We start from the raw sequence: 16,658 nt of genomic DNA on the forward strand, positions 1-16,658 counted from the left end.
CAGTTAATGAAAGGATGAATGCTAAGTATCATTATACAAGCAAGACTAAGATCAACAGTGACAGAAGAAAGAATGTTAAGTTTGGTAACTGGCTGCTCTGTCATTGAAGGGACACTCTCAGGTTACTTTGTTCTTGAAGCTCAGAATCCTCTGGATTAAGGCTCAGCTCCCTTGATTATCAGCAGAGCCAGCACTTCCTACTCAAGACTGCAGTGAAAAACAAATTAAGACACATTTAATTAGCTTTTGCCTTTCTCTGCCTGACCAGTGGCAACAGACAATTCTCACTTCTTTGGAATTTTTACTTTCAAGTTCCATACTACGCACTTGTTTTTTTCAGTCGAGGCATTAGGGCAGCTTTGGCCCCACAGTGACCTAACAATGTCCCTTTTCCAAGCCAGGCAGCTGTTCTGGGAAGCAGTAGGAAAGCTTTGAAGAAGTCATTAAACTCCACGGATTAATGTGTAGGCAAAGGGTAGAGTACGAGGTCCTAAAGCTCCTGCTGTACTTCACCCCCACCACAGCATAAGGTCAGCCTCGTGTCTGGAGAGACTGCTCTGAGTCCCTACAGCTCCAGGGAAGCTCTTCCAAACACTGCTTCAACACTAAAATTTGGGCTCTCCTGCTAAGATTTGAAAACGCATATTAATGCAATTAAGGATGTAATTAGCAGAGATTAGGGAAACAGTTAATGGTTAGAAGTGCAAAAAAGTAAACAAGACAGGTGCAAGAGACAGACGACTCTATTGGTTTTACCTCCCTCCATCTCAGCAAACCCAGCCCCCTTGGGCCGTGTACCATCAGCTCTGGGCTGGAGCTGTGAGGGCTGGCACTGCTGTACTGCATTCTATCAGCAGATTAAAAACTCACTTTCGTACCAGGAACCTCCCCAGCAGCCTCTCTACCAACACCCCCTCGGGGCACTTGGACAGACCCGTAGAAATGGTTTTCTGCAGCCTCTTTTGGACCCATTTATTTGCAGTAACATTTTGGGAAACCAAGTATGAACTATTTTTATTGCTCGGGTGCCAGCAAGAAGGAGCAGCTCAGCACTTTGGATTGCTCACACGTGAAAGCAGAGAGAGCCCAAGGCACTGCAAAGACAAAAGCTCCTGGCTAAAAATTCAATGCATGACTGCAGCTGCCTGAGCATCCTCCTTGCTACAGAACACAGGATTCAGGAGGAGCTGCTCTCATTCCAAAGCCCAGTGGGTTCCCAGCACAAGCCAATATCCTTCCTGGTGTTCCCAGCATAAGGCAGCATCAATCACACGATTGATCCTGGTCTTACACACCCCTCTCACAGTAGAGAATAAGCAGTGACGTGTGAGGGCACCAAGGAATCCAGAAAACAGCAGAGATGATAAAGCTCGGTGAGATGGGAGCAAAGAGAAACAAAAAATATGAAATTATTTTGTAAGAATGGAGTGGGAGATCAAGCCTGGGGAATTCTGACTTAGTCCTGCTTGAACAAGGTCTGGTGCTGTTTTGGGCTAACATGGTTCAACAGGAGTTACCTTCCTCAACCCCAGCACTGGGGAGGTTGGAGAGGAAACATTTGGGACCAAACAAATGAGTCTGTCCTGAAAAGTCCTCCCTTCCTGGCTTCTCCAGCTGAAAAGACTGAGGCTGAAAGATGACAGGATCTATACAGCTAAGGATAAACACTGTAGTTCAGACATTTCCTGCAGAAATGACAAACTTTGCACTGCAGTTCTGTACTTTCTGTGACAGAACAGCCCTCAGCTCCTGCAGCTCCTGCTGCAGCCTCCCCCAGCCTGCTCAGCTGCCAGGGCTGCAGGCCAGGCCCAGCAGCCCAGCTCAGCATCACTGGGATGTGGTTCCAGGGCAGGACGCTTCACTGCCCAGGGGGAAACTGCTCTGAAGGTTTGGCCAATCCCAACCAGCCAAGGGTGGGATTTACAGCACTTGGAGAACAGAATCCTGAAAGCACAGCACAGCTGCCCTCCAACCTGAGAACCCTATGGCTCCATTTCTGCAGGGAAACTTGGACAAGACCGGGAGAAAGAGAAGAAAATCAGGGTAGATGAAGATTGCCTGGGCTCTGTAGGAGCACTTTGTAAAACCTGACTGTTCCTGTAAGCCCAGGAGCCTGCAGGGATGGATCCCAACACCTCCATTTGCCCATCACTCATCCAGATTTCAAGGCAAAGTCCAAGGAACACAAGGCCCTACCCAAGTGCCTCTGAGACAGTGGCAAAATGAGCTCTCAGATCCCTATGGAAATCCATGACAAGCAGCAAGATTCATCTTCAACACTGACAGATCCAACAGAGAAGGTGCTGAATTCTGAATATTCTGAATTCTACTTACTGACAGTCATTTTCCCCTTCAGCTTCTTAAGAGAGGCAAAAAGGGGCTGTAGAGCAGGATTATTTGGCATAAAAGACAGGAACAGGATTGTACAAGAAGCAGAATCATTCATGGTGGCTTTAAAAGGCCACCACACGGTGCTGTGAGCTTCAGCAGAACCTGTGCTCAAGGGTTCAGTGGCACTCCTGCCCTGGAAATGTCTGTCAGTAGCAGGGGGAGCACACAGAACTAAGCTGCTCATTTGTTTCCAGCAAATAACACACTGGTGGCACGCTTTGATCTCAAGGAATCCTACATCACAGAACTGTGAGTTTTTGTTTCAAGAACAGGGATGAGTCTCACACTGCTCATTTGTTACTGATACAGCTAAAGGCCAGTGAAGGCCAGTGGTTTCATGGAATGCAACCCCTTAGTTTGGCTCTTCCACACCAAAAAAGGGCATTTGAGGGGATTTGAATGCTCACAGTTTGGCAACACACCTGCTCCATCATCAGGTCAGCTCCTCTGAGCCACCTCAGCATCAACTCGAGTCAAAGTCTCTATAAACAAAGTATCACAATGCCGTGGAATTTCTGATGTTCTGAGGGAGCACCTCTCCACTAGAGAGCTTAAACCTAGAGAATTCTGTGTGCCTGCTGGATTCCAGCTGGCAGCAAGAGAACATGGCCTGGAACCACCCTTCCCTTCCCCTCCAAGGGGGATCACAAAGCTGTTTGAATTTGGTTACTGAAGCAGACTGAGCCAGCACAAGATAACAGCACCTGCTGCTCTACAGACACAGTGACCCCAGGGCAGCTTTCAGAGACTGCCCTGTGAAGCTGAGACTGTTCTTTTGCCTTCTCAGAGGGCAAATAACAAATCATGAGCTGGTTTTGCCAGGAGCAGCACCTGCCCTTCGAGCACTGCAGGGACCAGGGAAGGGTGCTCAGCTCTGTGGGGCAGCCCCTGATTCAGAGCAGGGAAAAGCTTTGGAGTAAACCAGCACCTGACCACGAGTACCAGAGAGTTTTGGACACTAAACATTCATGGTAACAGCTGTCAGGGTCTTAAGTTACAGATTTGTCTGATTTTATCTCAAACTTAAGACCAAAAGCTGTAAGACCTTGGGGCACTAAGGCTCCCAGGTGCTATAAAACAAGACCCTAGAATACACTAAACCAAAAGCAAGTGCTTTGCCTTTGGAATCAGTAATTTGAGCTTCAGACCACAAAACAAGAGTCTAAAGTGGTGATAATAATGTAGCACAGCAGAGTTTGACAAAACACAGCATGGGAATGAAGGAAATTACTATTTATTCTTCAACATGTATACAGCATATGCTATTTTACAGCAAGTCACCACTGGCAGGGTGAAATGGAAGAAAAATACTCACTTTAGTCGATGAAAGTTGGAAGGCATTGGAGAAAAACACCACAGTTAGGACTGTTAATGACTTACACATTGTTGATACAGGACTGAATTTGAAAACATGCTTTAACATTTACCGTAATAATGAAGGTGGTTAGTGCCACATTAAAATAAAAATAGTTCTATACAATATGTTCAATTTGGTCATGTGCTATTTACAGATTTTACAAAAAACACACACGAGCTTGTTACTTCAAGTCAGGCTAACAACAGGCCAGCAGAGTAACTCCATGTATACAACTGAGCATTAGTGCCCTAAGTGTAGGAAATCCAATTTCTAGCTATGCAGTGCAAGTTATTTTTTCAGGTCTCATTGCAAATTTTGATCTTAAAGGGGAAAAAAGAAAAAAAAAAAGAAAGAAAAAGAAAGGCTCTGACACGTGTAAAAAAAGGTATTAAACCCCAACTTAAACCCTCTTTTGAATTGAAACAGATTGTGTGTGTTAAAAAGGCTTTAGACAGAAGTAGCCCTCCCTATCCCTGCATAATGGGCAACACTGGCAAAGTAAGGTCTGTTACAATAAAATACAATAGACAAATAAATAATCCTTAAAAAAAAAACAACCCTATGTGTGTGGAGAGTATGGAAGAACCCCAGCAGGCTGCACCTGGAATGGTATTTTCTGCACGAGCAAGATCAGGCATACCTCATACAGAAAGTGGTGTAAACAAGGACAGTCAAGAACCAAGAGTGAGGGAAGAGGGGACCGAGAGGAAATCCTGACCCAGGGAGCAGGACTCTACCCAGTGCAGAAAGTTCTGCTTGTGAACAAAACCTGACTTTATGACAAATTAAGTTTGGATGGTCATGCAGAAGACAAACAGTTACATGCTTTTTTAGTTTTAGACAACACACATTCATTCCCTAAAATCTGCTGCCAATTTAGTTTGATAGTGTCCGCTGGCTCAAAAAAAATTTACTTTTTTTTTACATGATGAATAGACTATTGAACAGAACACTGTACATGCTTTTCATCTACAAAAAAATATTTGCATAAAATAGTGTTAGTTCTCTGTACATGTCAATGGACACTTTAACTGTGTATAAAAGAGGAATATATTGCCCCCACTGAAGTCAGAAAAAGCAAAAAACCAAAATCTAGATTATGAAACCTCCATCACCGGCAAATATGTTCATGTGAAAATTCAGCAGAAATAGACAGTTGCTCTAAACAATAAAAAAATTAAGTTAAACTTTTTTTTTTTTTCTCCTTTGAATGTAAAACTCGTCACCATGTCAGTCAAGACCAGAACATATCACTAAAGTTAGTGTCTGTGCTGTAAAGCCAGATAACCAGGGGCAGAGTAATGAACACAAACGGCCAGGAAACTCCTTCGGTGCATGCTGACAGAGCACAGGGTTTGGTGGCAGGCCGCACACTATCATCTTTACCAGGTTCCAGGTAGTTACGGGCCACATATTTAAGAGTTTCATCCAGCAGAATGACAGGGAGGGAGATTTTCAATACCATCAGCCACTGCGTCACGTTCAGAGGGGTGATCTGGAAGATAATCTGAAAGAAAAGCCAGGGGTTACCAAGCTCCCCCTGCAGCCCCGGCCGAGGCTCTGCTCTGTCTGAAGTTCAGGGTGGGGGTAAGGCAGGAGCACTTACTGGCAGTGGTTCCACATAAAGGATAAGGAAGTGGAGGGACATGGACAAGCAAATGGCCCCCACCAGCCAGATGTTCTCCCACGGGGGCATCCTCATCAGGGACTGGTTTTCTGACAGGCTGCAACAGAAACATGGCTGGTGTGTGACTCTGGCAGCAACAGGAAGCTCTGAGAACCACAAAGCAGCCTGGCACAGCACGGGGACCCCAGGCAGGAAACAGCCCAGGACAGTCTGGATGCTGCAGCTTCAACTGGCCTGGAAGGCAGCTTAGCACAGCCACCATCAGCCTCAGGTCTGGTCTAAAAAGTCTTGAGTGTTCTGTGCAGACCTAGTCCATTCTTCTCACTATGACCCCAAAATCCTCTCCCTGGGAGGGAAAGGGAAGTGTGGACACGGCAGCCTAAGAGAGCTGAGTCTACCAGGGCCCCAGGTGCACCCTCTTGTGCTGGAGTTCACTGAAAGAGTGACAGAGAGAGGGCCAACACCTTTCACCTTCCTAATGCTGGCTCTTGACTCCATCTGCATTTCGGCTGCGCTGCAGGAGAGGCTGAGATCCAGAGCAGCAGATGTAGAGCAGTATCTTTATGTAGGACTACCCCAGTGCACTTGTATTTCAAGTTTATTTGTTTTTAAATTAACTGACCTCTGAGCTATTTGAAGAAAAATACCCTTGACATTGTGCTATTTAGTGGTTTCCATTTATAATCTAATATTAATTGGCTAAACCCACACTCCCTTAGGGCAGGAAAAACTATTTTCCATATCTTCAGCATTCTTATTTTAGGTCTCCTTGATATCACTTTATACCAACATAGTAGGGATAATCTGATTGATTAGGCTTAGATTAAAAATAATGGAAAATATTTCAGTTGCTTGTGCTTAGTAAAATACCAGAATGAATTGGCAGACTTAAAAATACACCTTATGATAAGAGATCTCAAATGTTATCTAAGTCTGGTAGTGCAAACAAACTGAACTCAGAAGGGAAATGTGACTCACGCTTCATTAGCTGAGCTGTTCACCAAGGATCAAATTGCACAAAAAGCAGGATTTTGGATAAGCTTTGCAGGGGCTTGGCTTTCCTGTGGGGACATACGAACCTGTTGAGAGCATTGCACATCTCTATGGTGACAAGCACAGACAGAGCCATTGTCATCGGGTACGGGGACTCAAACACCACACAGTCCACCCCATAGAAGTCTGGATTGTCCTCCTTGCACTGCAGAAAATGGCTCTGGAACAGAACAGACACAACTCACTGCCAGAGCTTGTTAACTTTTAAAATGCAAAATAGGCAACCAGGAGAAAACCAGTGAGTATTACAGAAAGGGAAATTTCTACTTTGACTGAAAACCACTGCTTACAAACTTTTGTCTGCTTTAGAAAAATCCTCTTTAGGCTTTCACTTACAAGACAAACAATTTGTCCTTCAAATTGTTAGAAGCTCAGGTATCCCACCTCTGAGCTTTCCTATCAAGACTAATTAATCATGATCAGGTTTTACAGGAACAAGTCTGAAAACGTTTAATTATACAAATTCCCGTAGCCTACCGGGTTTGTACAGTCATTTCAAGTATGAAAGCAGCAGCAAACTCCCCTCTCCCCCCAAAGATATTAAACTGAGCAAATACCAGCTGGTAAAAGGAAACTTTTGGACCACCATCAGCAGCAATAAACCACCAAGCAGCAGCACCCACTGTGGCAGCACCAACATAACCTGCAAGAAAACAAAAAGCTTTTCTCAGCACTGTGACCTGTATGCAAGACAAGGCCTCATTTGCCACACTTTGAACTTCTCAAGGCCTCAAGGCTTCGAGTACTGAAAAAAAAAATAAAAAAAAGGTTGTGATTCATGTGTTAGTTTATTTAAGGAAACAAAAGCCATTGGTACTCACATCCAATAGCCAGGTAACGGAAGAAGAGCCAGCCACTGATGAGGGGCTCCTTGGGGTTGCGTGGGGGTTTGTTCATGATGTCCAGGTCGGGAGGGTTAAAGCCCAGGGCTGTGGCAGGCAGACCATCGGTCACAAGGTTCACCCACAGCAGCTGGACAGGAATCAGAGCCTCAGGAAAACCCAGGGCAGCAGTCAAGAAGATGCTACAAAGGAACCACCAGTTACAAGATCATTCTTGTGCATGTCAGTAATGTTTAAGCCTAAACCTGCAGCAGCACTTCTGTTCTCTCCTACCCACTGAAGATCACAAGCTGAATATTCACCATCAGAAAACTAAACACACACCCAAGAGCAAAGACTAACCACTGGCATGTAAGCTTTGAAGCATTGCCTTCTGATAACTTCAAAAATTGAAGACTTTTGACTTTAAGGTTGTTTTTTCTCCATTCTACTTGTCTGTAAATAAAGGCTTGCAAACCACTTTCTAAGAAACACATTTTGGCTCCAATAACTAACCCTCATTTCCCTAGATTACTGCTATTCCCTGCACAAGTTTATTGAGCCTGTAACTTTCATGGCTCCAAGCCTGTGTGAATAAATAAAACAGAAACAGGGGCTGCAGCAGGAGCCATATGAAGGATGGCTTAAAGCTGGCAAGAAACAAGGCAAGACAATTGCTGTGCTTTATCCCACTCTGGGAAAGGTCTGCTTTGATGGAAGGACTGTGAGGAGATCAACATTCACATTTTGCCACCAGCAATGCATTCTGTAGTGCTGGGTCACCACTGCTCCTCCCAGAGGAACACAAGACATGTTCCTGGAACCTGAGGTTAAACAAACATCTAAGCTATGCCTGGGACTATGTTATCTGAAATTCCACATCTCGTACTGTTTGATTAAGGTTTTGGTTTTCCTTCTCTAGAGAATTATTCCAATCATAGAAATAACTGGAAAGCACTACCTACTGAGCTAGAATATTCTAAAGACAACTGTGCAACTTTGGGGGCAAGCTCTTCACTAAAGACAGGCCAGAAACATGCAGCTTCCACAGAGACCCACTGCCTGGAGAACCTCCTTCTCTGGTTTTAGTGAGAAATACTGGAAGACTCCATCATCACTACTCTAGCTCAAAGAAAAAATAAATTTAAACCTACCAAACAACTTCCCCAACATTGGAGGAGATCAGGTATCGGATGAACTGTTTCATGTTGTTGTAAATTGCACGTCCTTCTTCCACAGCAGCCACAATCGTGGAGAAATTGTCATCTGCTAAAACCATTTCAGAAGCAGTTTTGGCCACTGCAGTACCAGAACCCATGGCAATTCCAATTTCTGCTTTCTTCAGTGCAGGGGCATCATTGACACCATCACCTGTCTAAAATGAGAAGTCAGGGTTGGAAATGAATCAGTAAATAAGGTGGGCATTAACACACAGATCCAGAAAGGAATTTTGCACTGGGTGTGGTTTTGGATCCTCGAAACTCATTAAATGCAGGGAAACATGGAAGCAAGTGTTGTCCAGAATGGGGAATTAGGGTTTAAACATCATCTGCCCTTCTAACCAATACCCATCACTCACCATGGCTGTGATCTCATCGAAAGACTGGAGGAACTCCACGATTTTGGATTTGTGGGAAGGCTCCACGCGGGCAAAGCAGCGGGCGTGGTGACAGGCATCCCTCTGGGCAGCCAGGGACAGCTCATCAAACTCCCTGCCCGTGAAGGCCTTGGTGGACACGTCCTCATCCTCCACAAAGATCCCGATGCGGCGGCAGATGGCCACGGCCGTGCCCTTGTTGTCCCCGGTGATCATGATGACCCTGATGCCAGCCTGTCTGCACAGCTTTATGGATGAAGCCACCTCAATCCTCGGGGGATCCAGCATTCCCACGCAGCCCACAAATGTCAGGTTGGTCTGAAACAAGATCCGGAGAGTTTTAGTGCAAGATCCTGCAGATTTCTCCTCCAGTAGCAGTGAAATAATTGTTTTCCCTGCATGCTACACCTGTGTTGTGACATCTGGGATCACTCCTTGTCCTGCATTACCACATTTTGCTTCAAATGCACTAATTTGAAGTTAAAACGTGTTCTACTTGCCAGCCTTGCAAATTCAACCTGCAAGCATTGGGTCTTTCATTTTTATCACCAGTGCCAGGAGCAGAGAGAGCACAAGCCAAAAACTCATGCAACTGTTATTACTTTTCTCCTAAATACCAGATACAGATTTCATTGGAAAATTACAGAGCAGCTAAGATGATAATCACAGACTGAGCCCTTGCAGCTGGCAGCACAGAGGCAGGGAAGTGAACCTGACTCTCAGAGAGGTATGTGCCATCACAAAATCCCCAAAAAGGTCTTGCAGTTGAGCAATGCCAAACTGAAAAACCATAAAAGCTGAAACCACAATGCAATTTTTGGACTGTTTAACTGATTTCTTCTTGGGCTTTTAGCCAAAAATAGCTACCTGCTGTCAACAATTTCTTCTAAAACACAAAGTCTCTTCTTAGACTGAGCATTCCCTCCATACAATGGGGAACTGTTGTGTCTGTCATCAAAAATACCCAGAAAGAAAATTCCCAGATGTAACTTCCTCGAGGAATAATCAAACAGAAGAAGCCACCATTCTCCAGTTTGGGAGAGGAAAAAGTGCTACTGATCTTACCTCATAGTTAATGAAATTTGAGGAGTCCTCCAGATTCATTTCCTCTTTTTTGGGAGGATTGTCATGGGTTGCCAGAGCCAAGCACCGCAATGTGTCTCTGCCAGTTCCCCATTCTCTAATGACAGACATTATTTTCTGCTTAATTCCTGAGGTCAAAGGTATTTTAGCATTTCCAACACGCACATGTGTGCATCTGTCAATCACACCTTCAGGAGCACCCTGCAGAGGCAAAAAAAAAGAAGTAATTTACCTTAATAAATCCTTTCCATTACAACATCTGCTTAAATTACCAAGCCCTTCCTCCCACTCCAAGCTGCAGTTAGTTGCACTGTAATTTTTAAGTTAAGTTAATTTTTAATTTACAGTTACATTGCAATTTTTAATTTTTAAAATACTTTGCAGCCCTTCCATCACCTCTCTCTCTCTCTCCAGTCAGGGACTGACCTTAACAAACATTTTGCTCATGGACGTGCGGCTCGGTTTGTTCGGGGTGCAATAGACAGACATGGACTTCCTGTCTCTGGAGAATTCCAGAGTGAATTCCTTCTTCATCAGTTGTTTTATCACCTTTTCAAAACAAGAAGCATAAGGTGCATTTAGGTGATGCACACTGCAGAGCTGTGTGCCAGCAATGGCAGGGAAGGAGGGCTCACCGAGTTGCAGGCGTTGGCGCGTTCGATTCGGGAAAGTCCCTTCAGGTCTGTGTCAAACACGTTCATCTTCTCCACCAGACACGTCAGCGCCGTCTCTGTGGCTTCACCAACCTTCTCATAAACTCCCTTAGCCTTGAGTTAACACAAAGCAAACAAAAGCACAGGACTTTAAACCTCACCTGGAACCTACCAGAGACAAAAGCTCAAGTGGGGAATAGGGGGAAAAAAAAAAACCAAAACGCTTTCCAAGATTTCATGTGGCTCATGAAACAAGTAAAGCTATTTTAAAAGAGCAGCTTTGAGGAGTTTAATTGGTAGGAATTTGAAGCCTTTACCCTCAAGAGCAGCAGAAAGAGATGTCAGTATTTTATCATCAAGCATTTAAGACATTCTGAGACTTGGTAGCAACCATAAGGCAGCAAGGCAAAGCAAGAAAGCAGCATCAGGAGATCTCCAAATTACAGATTACACTTGCTGCTGGATTTAGTTCTCAGTGCTCAACAAACAAGTAATTCTCAGAATTAATACTTCAGAGAGCCTAAATACTCTCCCCCCTTCACTAGAAAGGGATTTAGCACTGGAAGGTATTACCCAGACAGATGAGAACATTTATCCTCATTCCCACACTCTCCTCTGCTCCAGGAGATGAACTTACTTCATTGTAATCCAGAGAGGAATCATTGCAGAGTGCACAGATGGTTGCAAGTTCCACAAGACCATCATACTGGCTACATTTAATGAGTTTGTCATCTTTGTGCCTTTCCAGAGGAAGAAAAGGAGGAGACTCAAGTTAGTTATTTAGTATTGGCATCTCATTTCTTCATGCTCTTTACTGCATTTCCATTTAGTACAATGCTCATTAGTTATGCATTTGGAACTATACAAGTGTTGTTGGGAAGAGCAGGATTGATGAAGGGGAGTTCTGGAGTTTGGATCAGGATCATGAGGGGAATGAGGAGGTCACTGATGACATCAGCCCCAGGGTGACAAAAGCTCAGTGCTCCAGGGCCAGTGTCACACACAGCAGCCTGGGGAAGGGCTCAGTCTGACCCTGTGCAGGGCTTGGAGGGAGCTCCCAGCAGGACAGGGATATTATTGCAGGATGCCTGAGCAGCTCAGCTTCCTTCCTGCTGCACAGTCTGCAGCTTTACTGCCATGCATGAAGTGCATGTACTGGGCAGGCATTAAAGCACGTTTTCCTCTTTAATTTCCTAACAATTGATTTGTATTGTATGTGAGCCTCCTAAAGCCATGAAAGGTGAAGTCCTTTCACAAGACTAACTTCATGAGGAAAAAAATGCTCTTTTCTAGTAGTGAAACAGATTCAATAATCAATATCTCAAGGCTTCAGAGAGGGGGAAGGTACATTTGACATCACAAGAAAGAAGCAACTTCTCTCCTTTCACACTTGGAAACAGTGAATTGATTCCTTTTCTGGAACATTCCCAGACTTCTACAGCAAGCACAAGAGAATGAAGATAGTGCTCAGTACTGTTATCTTCCCCTAGCAAAATCACCACGACAGAGCTAAGAGAGAACATCTTTCATTAAAGCTCTGAAGGAGGGGGAAAAAGGTCTGATGGTGGAAAGATGTGGATCATTACTCCAAGAATTCACAACACAGACTATGACATGTCCCATTATGTAAGCTTTTGTTCCCTTGTGGTACTGCAAACCAATTCCAGCGTTGTGTAACACAGCACGAGAACAAAGGGAATCTTAAGGAAACAAGTGTGAAGTTTGTTTTTAGTGGTTCATCTGGCATATAATCCTACAGCCATAGGCTGTGGCTTTAAAGTCCAGCTCTCAGGCTGTCACCTCACCCATCCCACCCAAAACTTCCTGTTTTCACCTGTTTTCAACTCAAAGAACACCAGCATATTGGAATATTCATAATTTGTTATACCAGGGTGTGTTTTTTACAGCCTCTTTTTTTGTGTTCCTTATCAACAGTTTCTGAAGAACAATGCAGAGCCTAAGGTGCTGGGATCAGTTCTGGAGAAAGGAATTTCTTTTCCTTACAGCTCCAGGTTTTTCAAGATGAACTCATTTGAAGGTCAGATGCTATCTGCCAGCTTTTGCTGCAGTTCCTAATTATTGTTGGGTTTGTGCTCTCAGTTTGCAGTAACACTGAGTGTGCTGAGACATGGCAGAATTACTCCAAACTCTGACAATCTCCCAGTATCCCTGGAAAACAAATCAGTATGAAATCTGGGAGGTTTTTAGTAAGAAATATTTGTGATTTTATATTCTGAATGAATAGGGGAAAATTAGGTATGCTATATGTTACCAGTAAGTGAAAAATTACTGATTTTGTGCAAGAACAGGTGATGGTTATGAAATGGAATAGGCTGTGGAAGCCAACAGTGTCTGAAGTACCAAGTAAGACCTGTCAGGAATGGTTCATATCTGGAGCAGGTCCTGCTCTGGGGCAGTGCAATGGATGAATTCCTTCTTGTCCCCCCAAACTCCATTTTCAGTGACAGTTTGAAATCCAAGGTGAAGTCAGTCACCTTACTTAAAATCCCCCCCAAAGCCACTGCTTCAAAAGCTGTCCATAAATGCAGAAATAAAGCAGCCCTCAGGGCTGGAGTTGAGCTGAGTTGCCCTGTGCTCCAGTAAGAGCCTTTCTGAGGCAATTTCCCTCTCTCAGAATCCTTTGTGTCCCCAATGAAGTGAGTTTAACACGCTGGTTCACATTCCCTCAACTTCAGCAAGTGAAAACAGCACATTACCAAACATTGCTGTCTGTCTCATTATCCCCCCATCTGTCACCACACTCTATTTTATTATTTTGTTTATCTGGAGCTCTTCTGAGCCCAGCTGAAGTGCAATAGCTGGGAGTTTGGCAAGGTCTGGAGTCACCTTGTCTACGCAAATGCTGCCTCCTGAAATGAAAGCAGAAGCTTTTGACAGCAATTAGCTCTGAAAGAAAAAAGAGAACTGGGGAATTAAGATTTCCAGCTGCTGGGAACACCAGGGTCTTAACTGCTATGGAAATTAAACAGAGATAATCATTATTGAGATGGGCAAGATTGCAGGAGTCAGAGGCACACGAGTGAAACTGCACAAGGCTGAGATGTTTACAATAACTGAAATTAAATTCTACATCATCCACAGCAGAATTCTCCTCTGCAAGTAAAACTGAATTGATAAGGTTATAGAACACATGGAGGACTGATCAAGTAGAAGGAGCTGCAGCAACCCAGCAAAAAGAAGCTTTTCTTCAAGAAGCAGAGTCCTAAAAATTCCTGAAGTTTCCAGGATGATTCCAGGATGAGCCACTTACCTCACTGGTAGAGACTTGCAGCTGATAAAGTAAACCAAACCTCATTCCTTTCCTAAAGGACGGGGTTTAACAGCAGCTCAAATAGCAAAGGCTGGGACAAACACACACCAATAAACTACTGAGGGCCAGGCACAGGAATTTACAGCCAATTTAAGAGGGAACTCCAACACATTCAGAAGATGCCTCAGAAAAAACAACTTCCCCATTCTCTGAGGCAGGGAAATTGGAAACACTGAGCTCACAGATTAGCAAATGCTCACCTCTTCAGATTTACCCAGTTTTTAAATAAGAAAAGTAAACCTCACCTAAAAGCACTGAGAGAGCTGATCTCAGTCCAGGAAGATTTCCATCAAATAAATCCTCTCTACCCCTTAATTTTTAGATTATCAAGGGAACATTGCAATACTGGAGGCTTTTTATGTTTTATGAAGGTTTACTTTTCTACAATTTATCTTTGTTTTCCTGTTTATTACTTCCTCCCCAGCCCTTCAGTGTGCATTCTCACTGGCTGACCTTCCATTACCAACAATCACTAGTGAACATCACATGCATCCCTTTTCCAGACTGAAGTAACAGTGAGTGCATGAACAGACAAATGTTTAACTTGCACAGAACACTTACACTTCTCCCATGGGAGCATATGTTGAGCCAGTTACAGTAAATTCATTCAGAGAGCAGCTGTCTCCTTCTACTCTGTCCAGGATAAACATCTGCAATTAGAGAGTTGGAAGTGTTACTACCTTTGAACAATAATTAAAGCCAGAGATTAAAACAGGCCTTAGGCAAGCAGGTACAAGAGGCAAGTTCAGTCTGAATAAACAAACCAGACAAGACCTGGTTCTGTGCACTTGGATCCCACATGTGTTTGAACAGCTCCATGCACTGAAGCACAAAGTACAGGGAACAGCCCCTCTGCCTACAGAGCTCTGAAAAACAGAGCTGAAAACCACAGCACTGAGTACACTGCAGCTGGGAAAACCATTTACACAGCTCCTGACAATCCTCACTTAGGAGATCCAGGCTCCTCCTAAGCTTCACACCTGTGAAATAATTCTCATTAACACAAATCATGAATTAATGCTCTGCTTTGAAATAGTCAAACACAGCTCACTGGACACTGTCAGCTTGGACATTGACAATTTCTCCCAAAATCAAAATAAAAGCATCTACAAATAGGAAAAGCTGAGATCTAAGAGGTGAGGTTTTAGCAAGAGCCAGACTATGGCCAGTTTCTCTTAATACCCTTAAAACCTTAAATGAAAGTGTTTTCTGTCCTGGTTTCCAGTTCCAAGTCACTTTACCACATGGACACTGGAGTTCAAACCAATCAGCCCACTCCAGTGGGCTGGAAATGATATTTTGAAATTGAAATGACCTTTTCAAATTCAGACACCAATCTGAAGGATGCAGTTGTACCTCTAAGAGATCTGCAACTCAGTCCTTCCTTTGCTTCCTTTCTAGGAGAGCTGCAGGCAGAATCTCATCTGAGAGGATGGAGATAAAAACCACAGTGCCTGAGCTCTCTCACACTCATGGCTCGTTGGAGAAGATCATTTCTCACTAATTGATGGTGTACCCTAATAGAACTTCTGATCCACTGGTTAGCACAGGCCATTTTGTCACATCACATTTTAGCCATGTCCTCCTCTCCCCTCATTGTGTGCCCTCTGTTTTAGACAAGCATCCTCACAAAATACAACCCAATAAAATAAACTCATTGTCACAGGTATTAGAATTTTGCTACATTTTTGAAAACTTCAATTTATGTTCCTTTGCTGCCCTCAGAGATTAACAAGGAACCAAGTTGTGCTGGACAAGATCTGAAACATTTAGCCCTCTAAATAAGGAGCAGAGCATTTTGAGCTTTTAAATAAACACAACTTAAATGATGAGTTAACCAGGGAAGCCTCCTGCTTTTGGCATCTGCAGGATGAAAGAATCCCTGCAAAGACTAGGGCAGTTATGCAACTCTACTGCAAGTAACCTCCTCTGGAATACTGATGAGCAGCTGCTTTGTGTCTCTTAGGTATAAATACTACGATACTTAAGGAAGTAGAACAAGTCAGCCACCAATTAGGAAGAAAAAGCCATCAATCACATGAGAACAAAGTGCTTAGGGCCTACAAACTTTCACCACTGGTGTGCAGAGCCCAACATGCACACATTTGGAATTCTAACCCAATGTAATGAGGCTCTGGACATTGCATGCTGGAGCTGCTGTGCCACTGAACATCTAAAGTTATTAAACAGAAGAATTCAGTGTTTTCTCCATTAAATCCCCACACAGAAGGGCAAACTGGCAACTGAACATGCATTATGTTAAGTGACCAGCAGTGAAATCCCAAATTAGCCAACACTAGACAGAGAACTGGGGGGAAGGGAGGAGAGGCACAGAACTCATGCCTACCTAAAAATACAGCAGCATTGAAGATGACCCTGGCAGTGCTGGTGACAGGGTCAACTGCACCTCAAGCTGCCAGATTGGTCAGTGCTGCACACTGAAAACACTGCAGTGATCCCCATCAGACCAGCCAAGCCCCTGAAGGTAAGGTGACCCAATAAAGGTGGAACCACTCAGGAGTGAAAGCACCTTTGACTACCAACTTTACTGCAGTAAATGTCCTTTCCTCACAGTAAGTTTCTTTCTCCACCATTGTTGTCTTTCTCAATTGAAGAGGCAAGTGTTTGACACTTACACACAGCCTGTTCTACAGTGTAACTTTCTAAAAAAAGGCATAAATCACACCAAAGAATTACCAGTAACCTGAAAGGCTCACAGGCAAGTCAATGAAAAGCTGCTTACAA

The 16,658-nt window shown here is 43.9% G+C and overlaps 1 protein-coding gene across 2 annotated transcripts in view; it reads right to left on the bottom strand.

Moving 5' to 3' along the window:
• The window catches only part of ATP2A2 (ATPase sarcoplasmic/endoplasmic reticulum Ca2+ transporting 2), a 44,436-nt gene that overhangs the window by 1,152 nt on the left and 26,626 nt on the right, over positions 1-16,658 (bottom strand). The window contains exons 9-20 of one of the 2 annotated variants that reach the window (XR_008535275.2): positions 14,475-14,563; positions 11,220-11,322; positions 10,565-10,696; positions 10,356-10,478; positions 9,912-10,130; positions 8,829-9,164; positions 8,404-8,624; positions 7,250-7,452; positions 6,986-7,071; positions 6,455-6,588; positions 5,355-5,472; positions 3,707-5,255 (exon numbers count right to left, since the gene is read on the bottom strand). Coding sequence is in view for 1 of the 2 variants with exons in the window: in XM_077187895.1 (XP_077044010.1) it covers positions 5,135-5,255; positions 5,355-5,472; positions 6,455-6,588; positions 6,986-7,071; positions 7,250-7,452; positions 8,404-8,624; positions 8,829-9,164; positions 9,912-10,130; positions 10,356-10,478; positions 10,565-10,696; positions 11,220-11,322; positions 14,475-14,563 (1,885 nt within the window). In the remaining variant the exon portion in view is untranslated. The remainder of the gene's footprint in view (positions 1-3,706; positions 5,256-5,354; positions 5,473-6,454; positions 6,589-6,985; positions 7,072-7,249; positions 7,453-8,403; positions 8,625-8,828; positions 9,165-9,911; positions 10,131-10,355; positions 10,479-10,564; positions 10,697-11,219; positions 11,323-14,474; positions 14,564-16,658) is intronic. The other variant, XM_077187895.1, reaches the window with a different exon arrangement.

This window comes from Agelaius phoeniceus, chromosome 18 (assembly GCF_051311805.1).
Source record: "Agelaius phoeniceus isolate bAgePho1 chromosome 18, bAgePho1.hap1, whole genome shotgun sequence".
NCBI classification, from domain to species: domain Eukaryota; kingdom Metazoa; phylum Chordata; class Aves; order Passeriformes; family Icteridae; genus Agelaius; species Agelaius phoeniceus.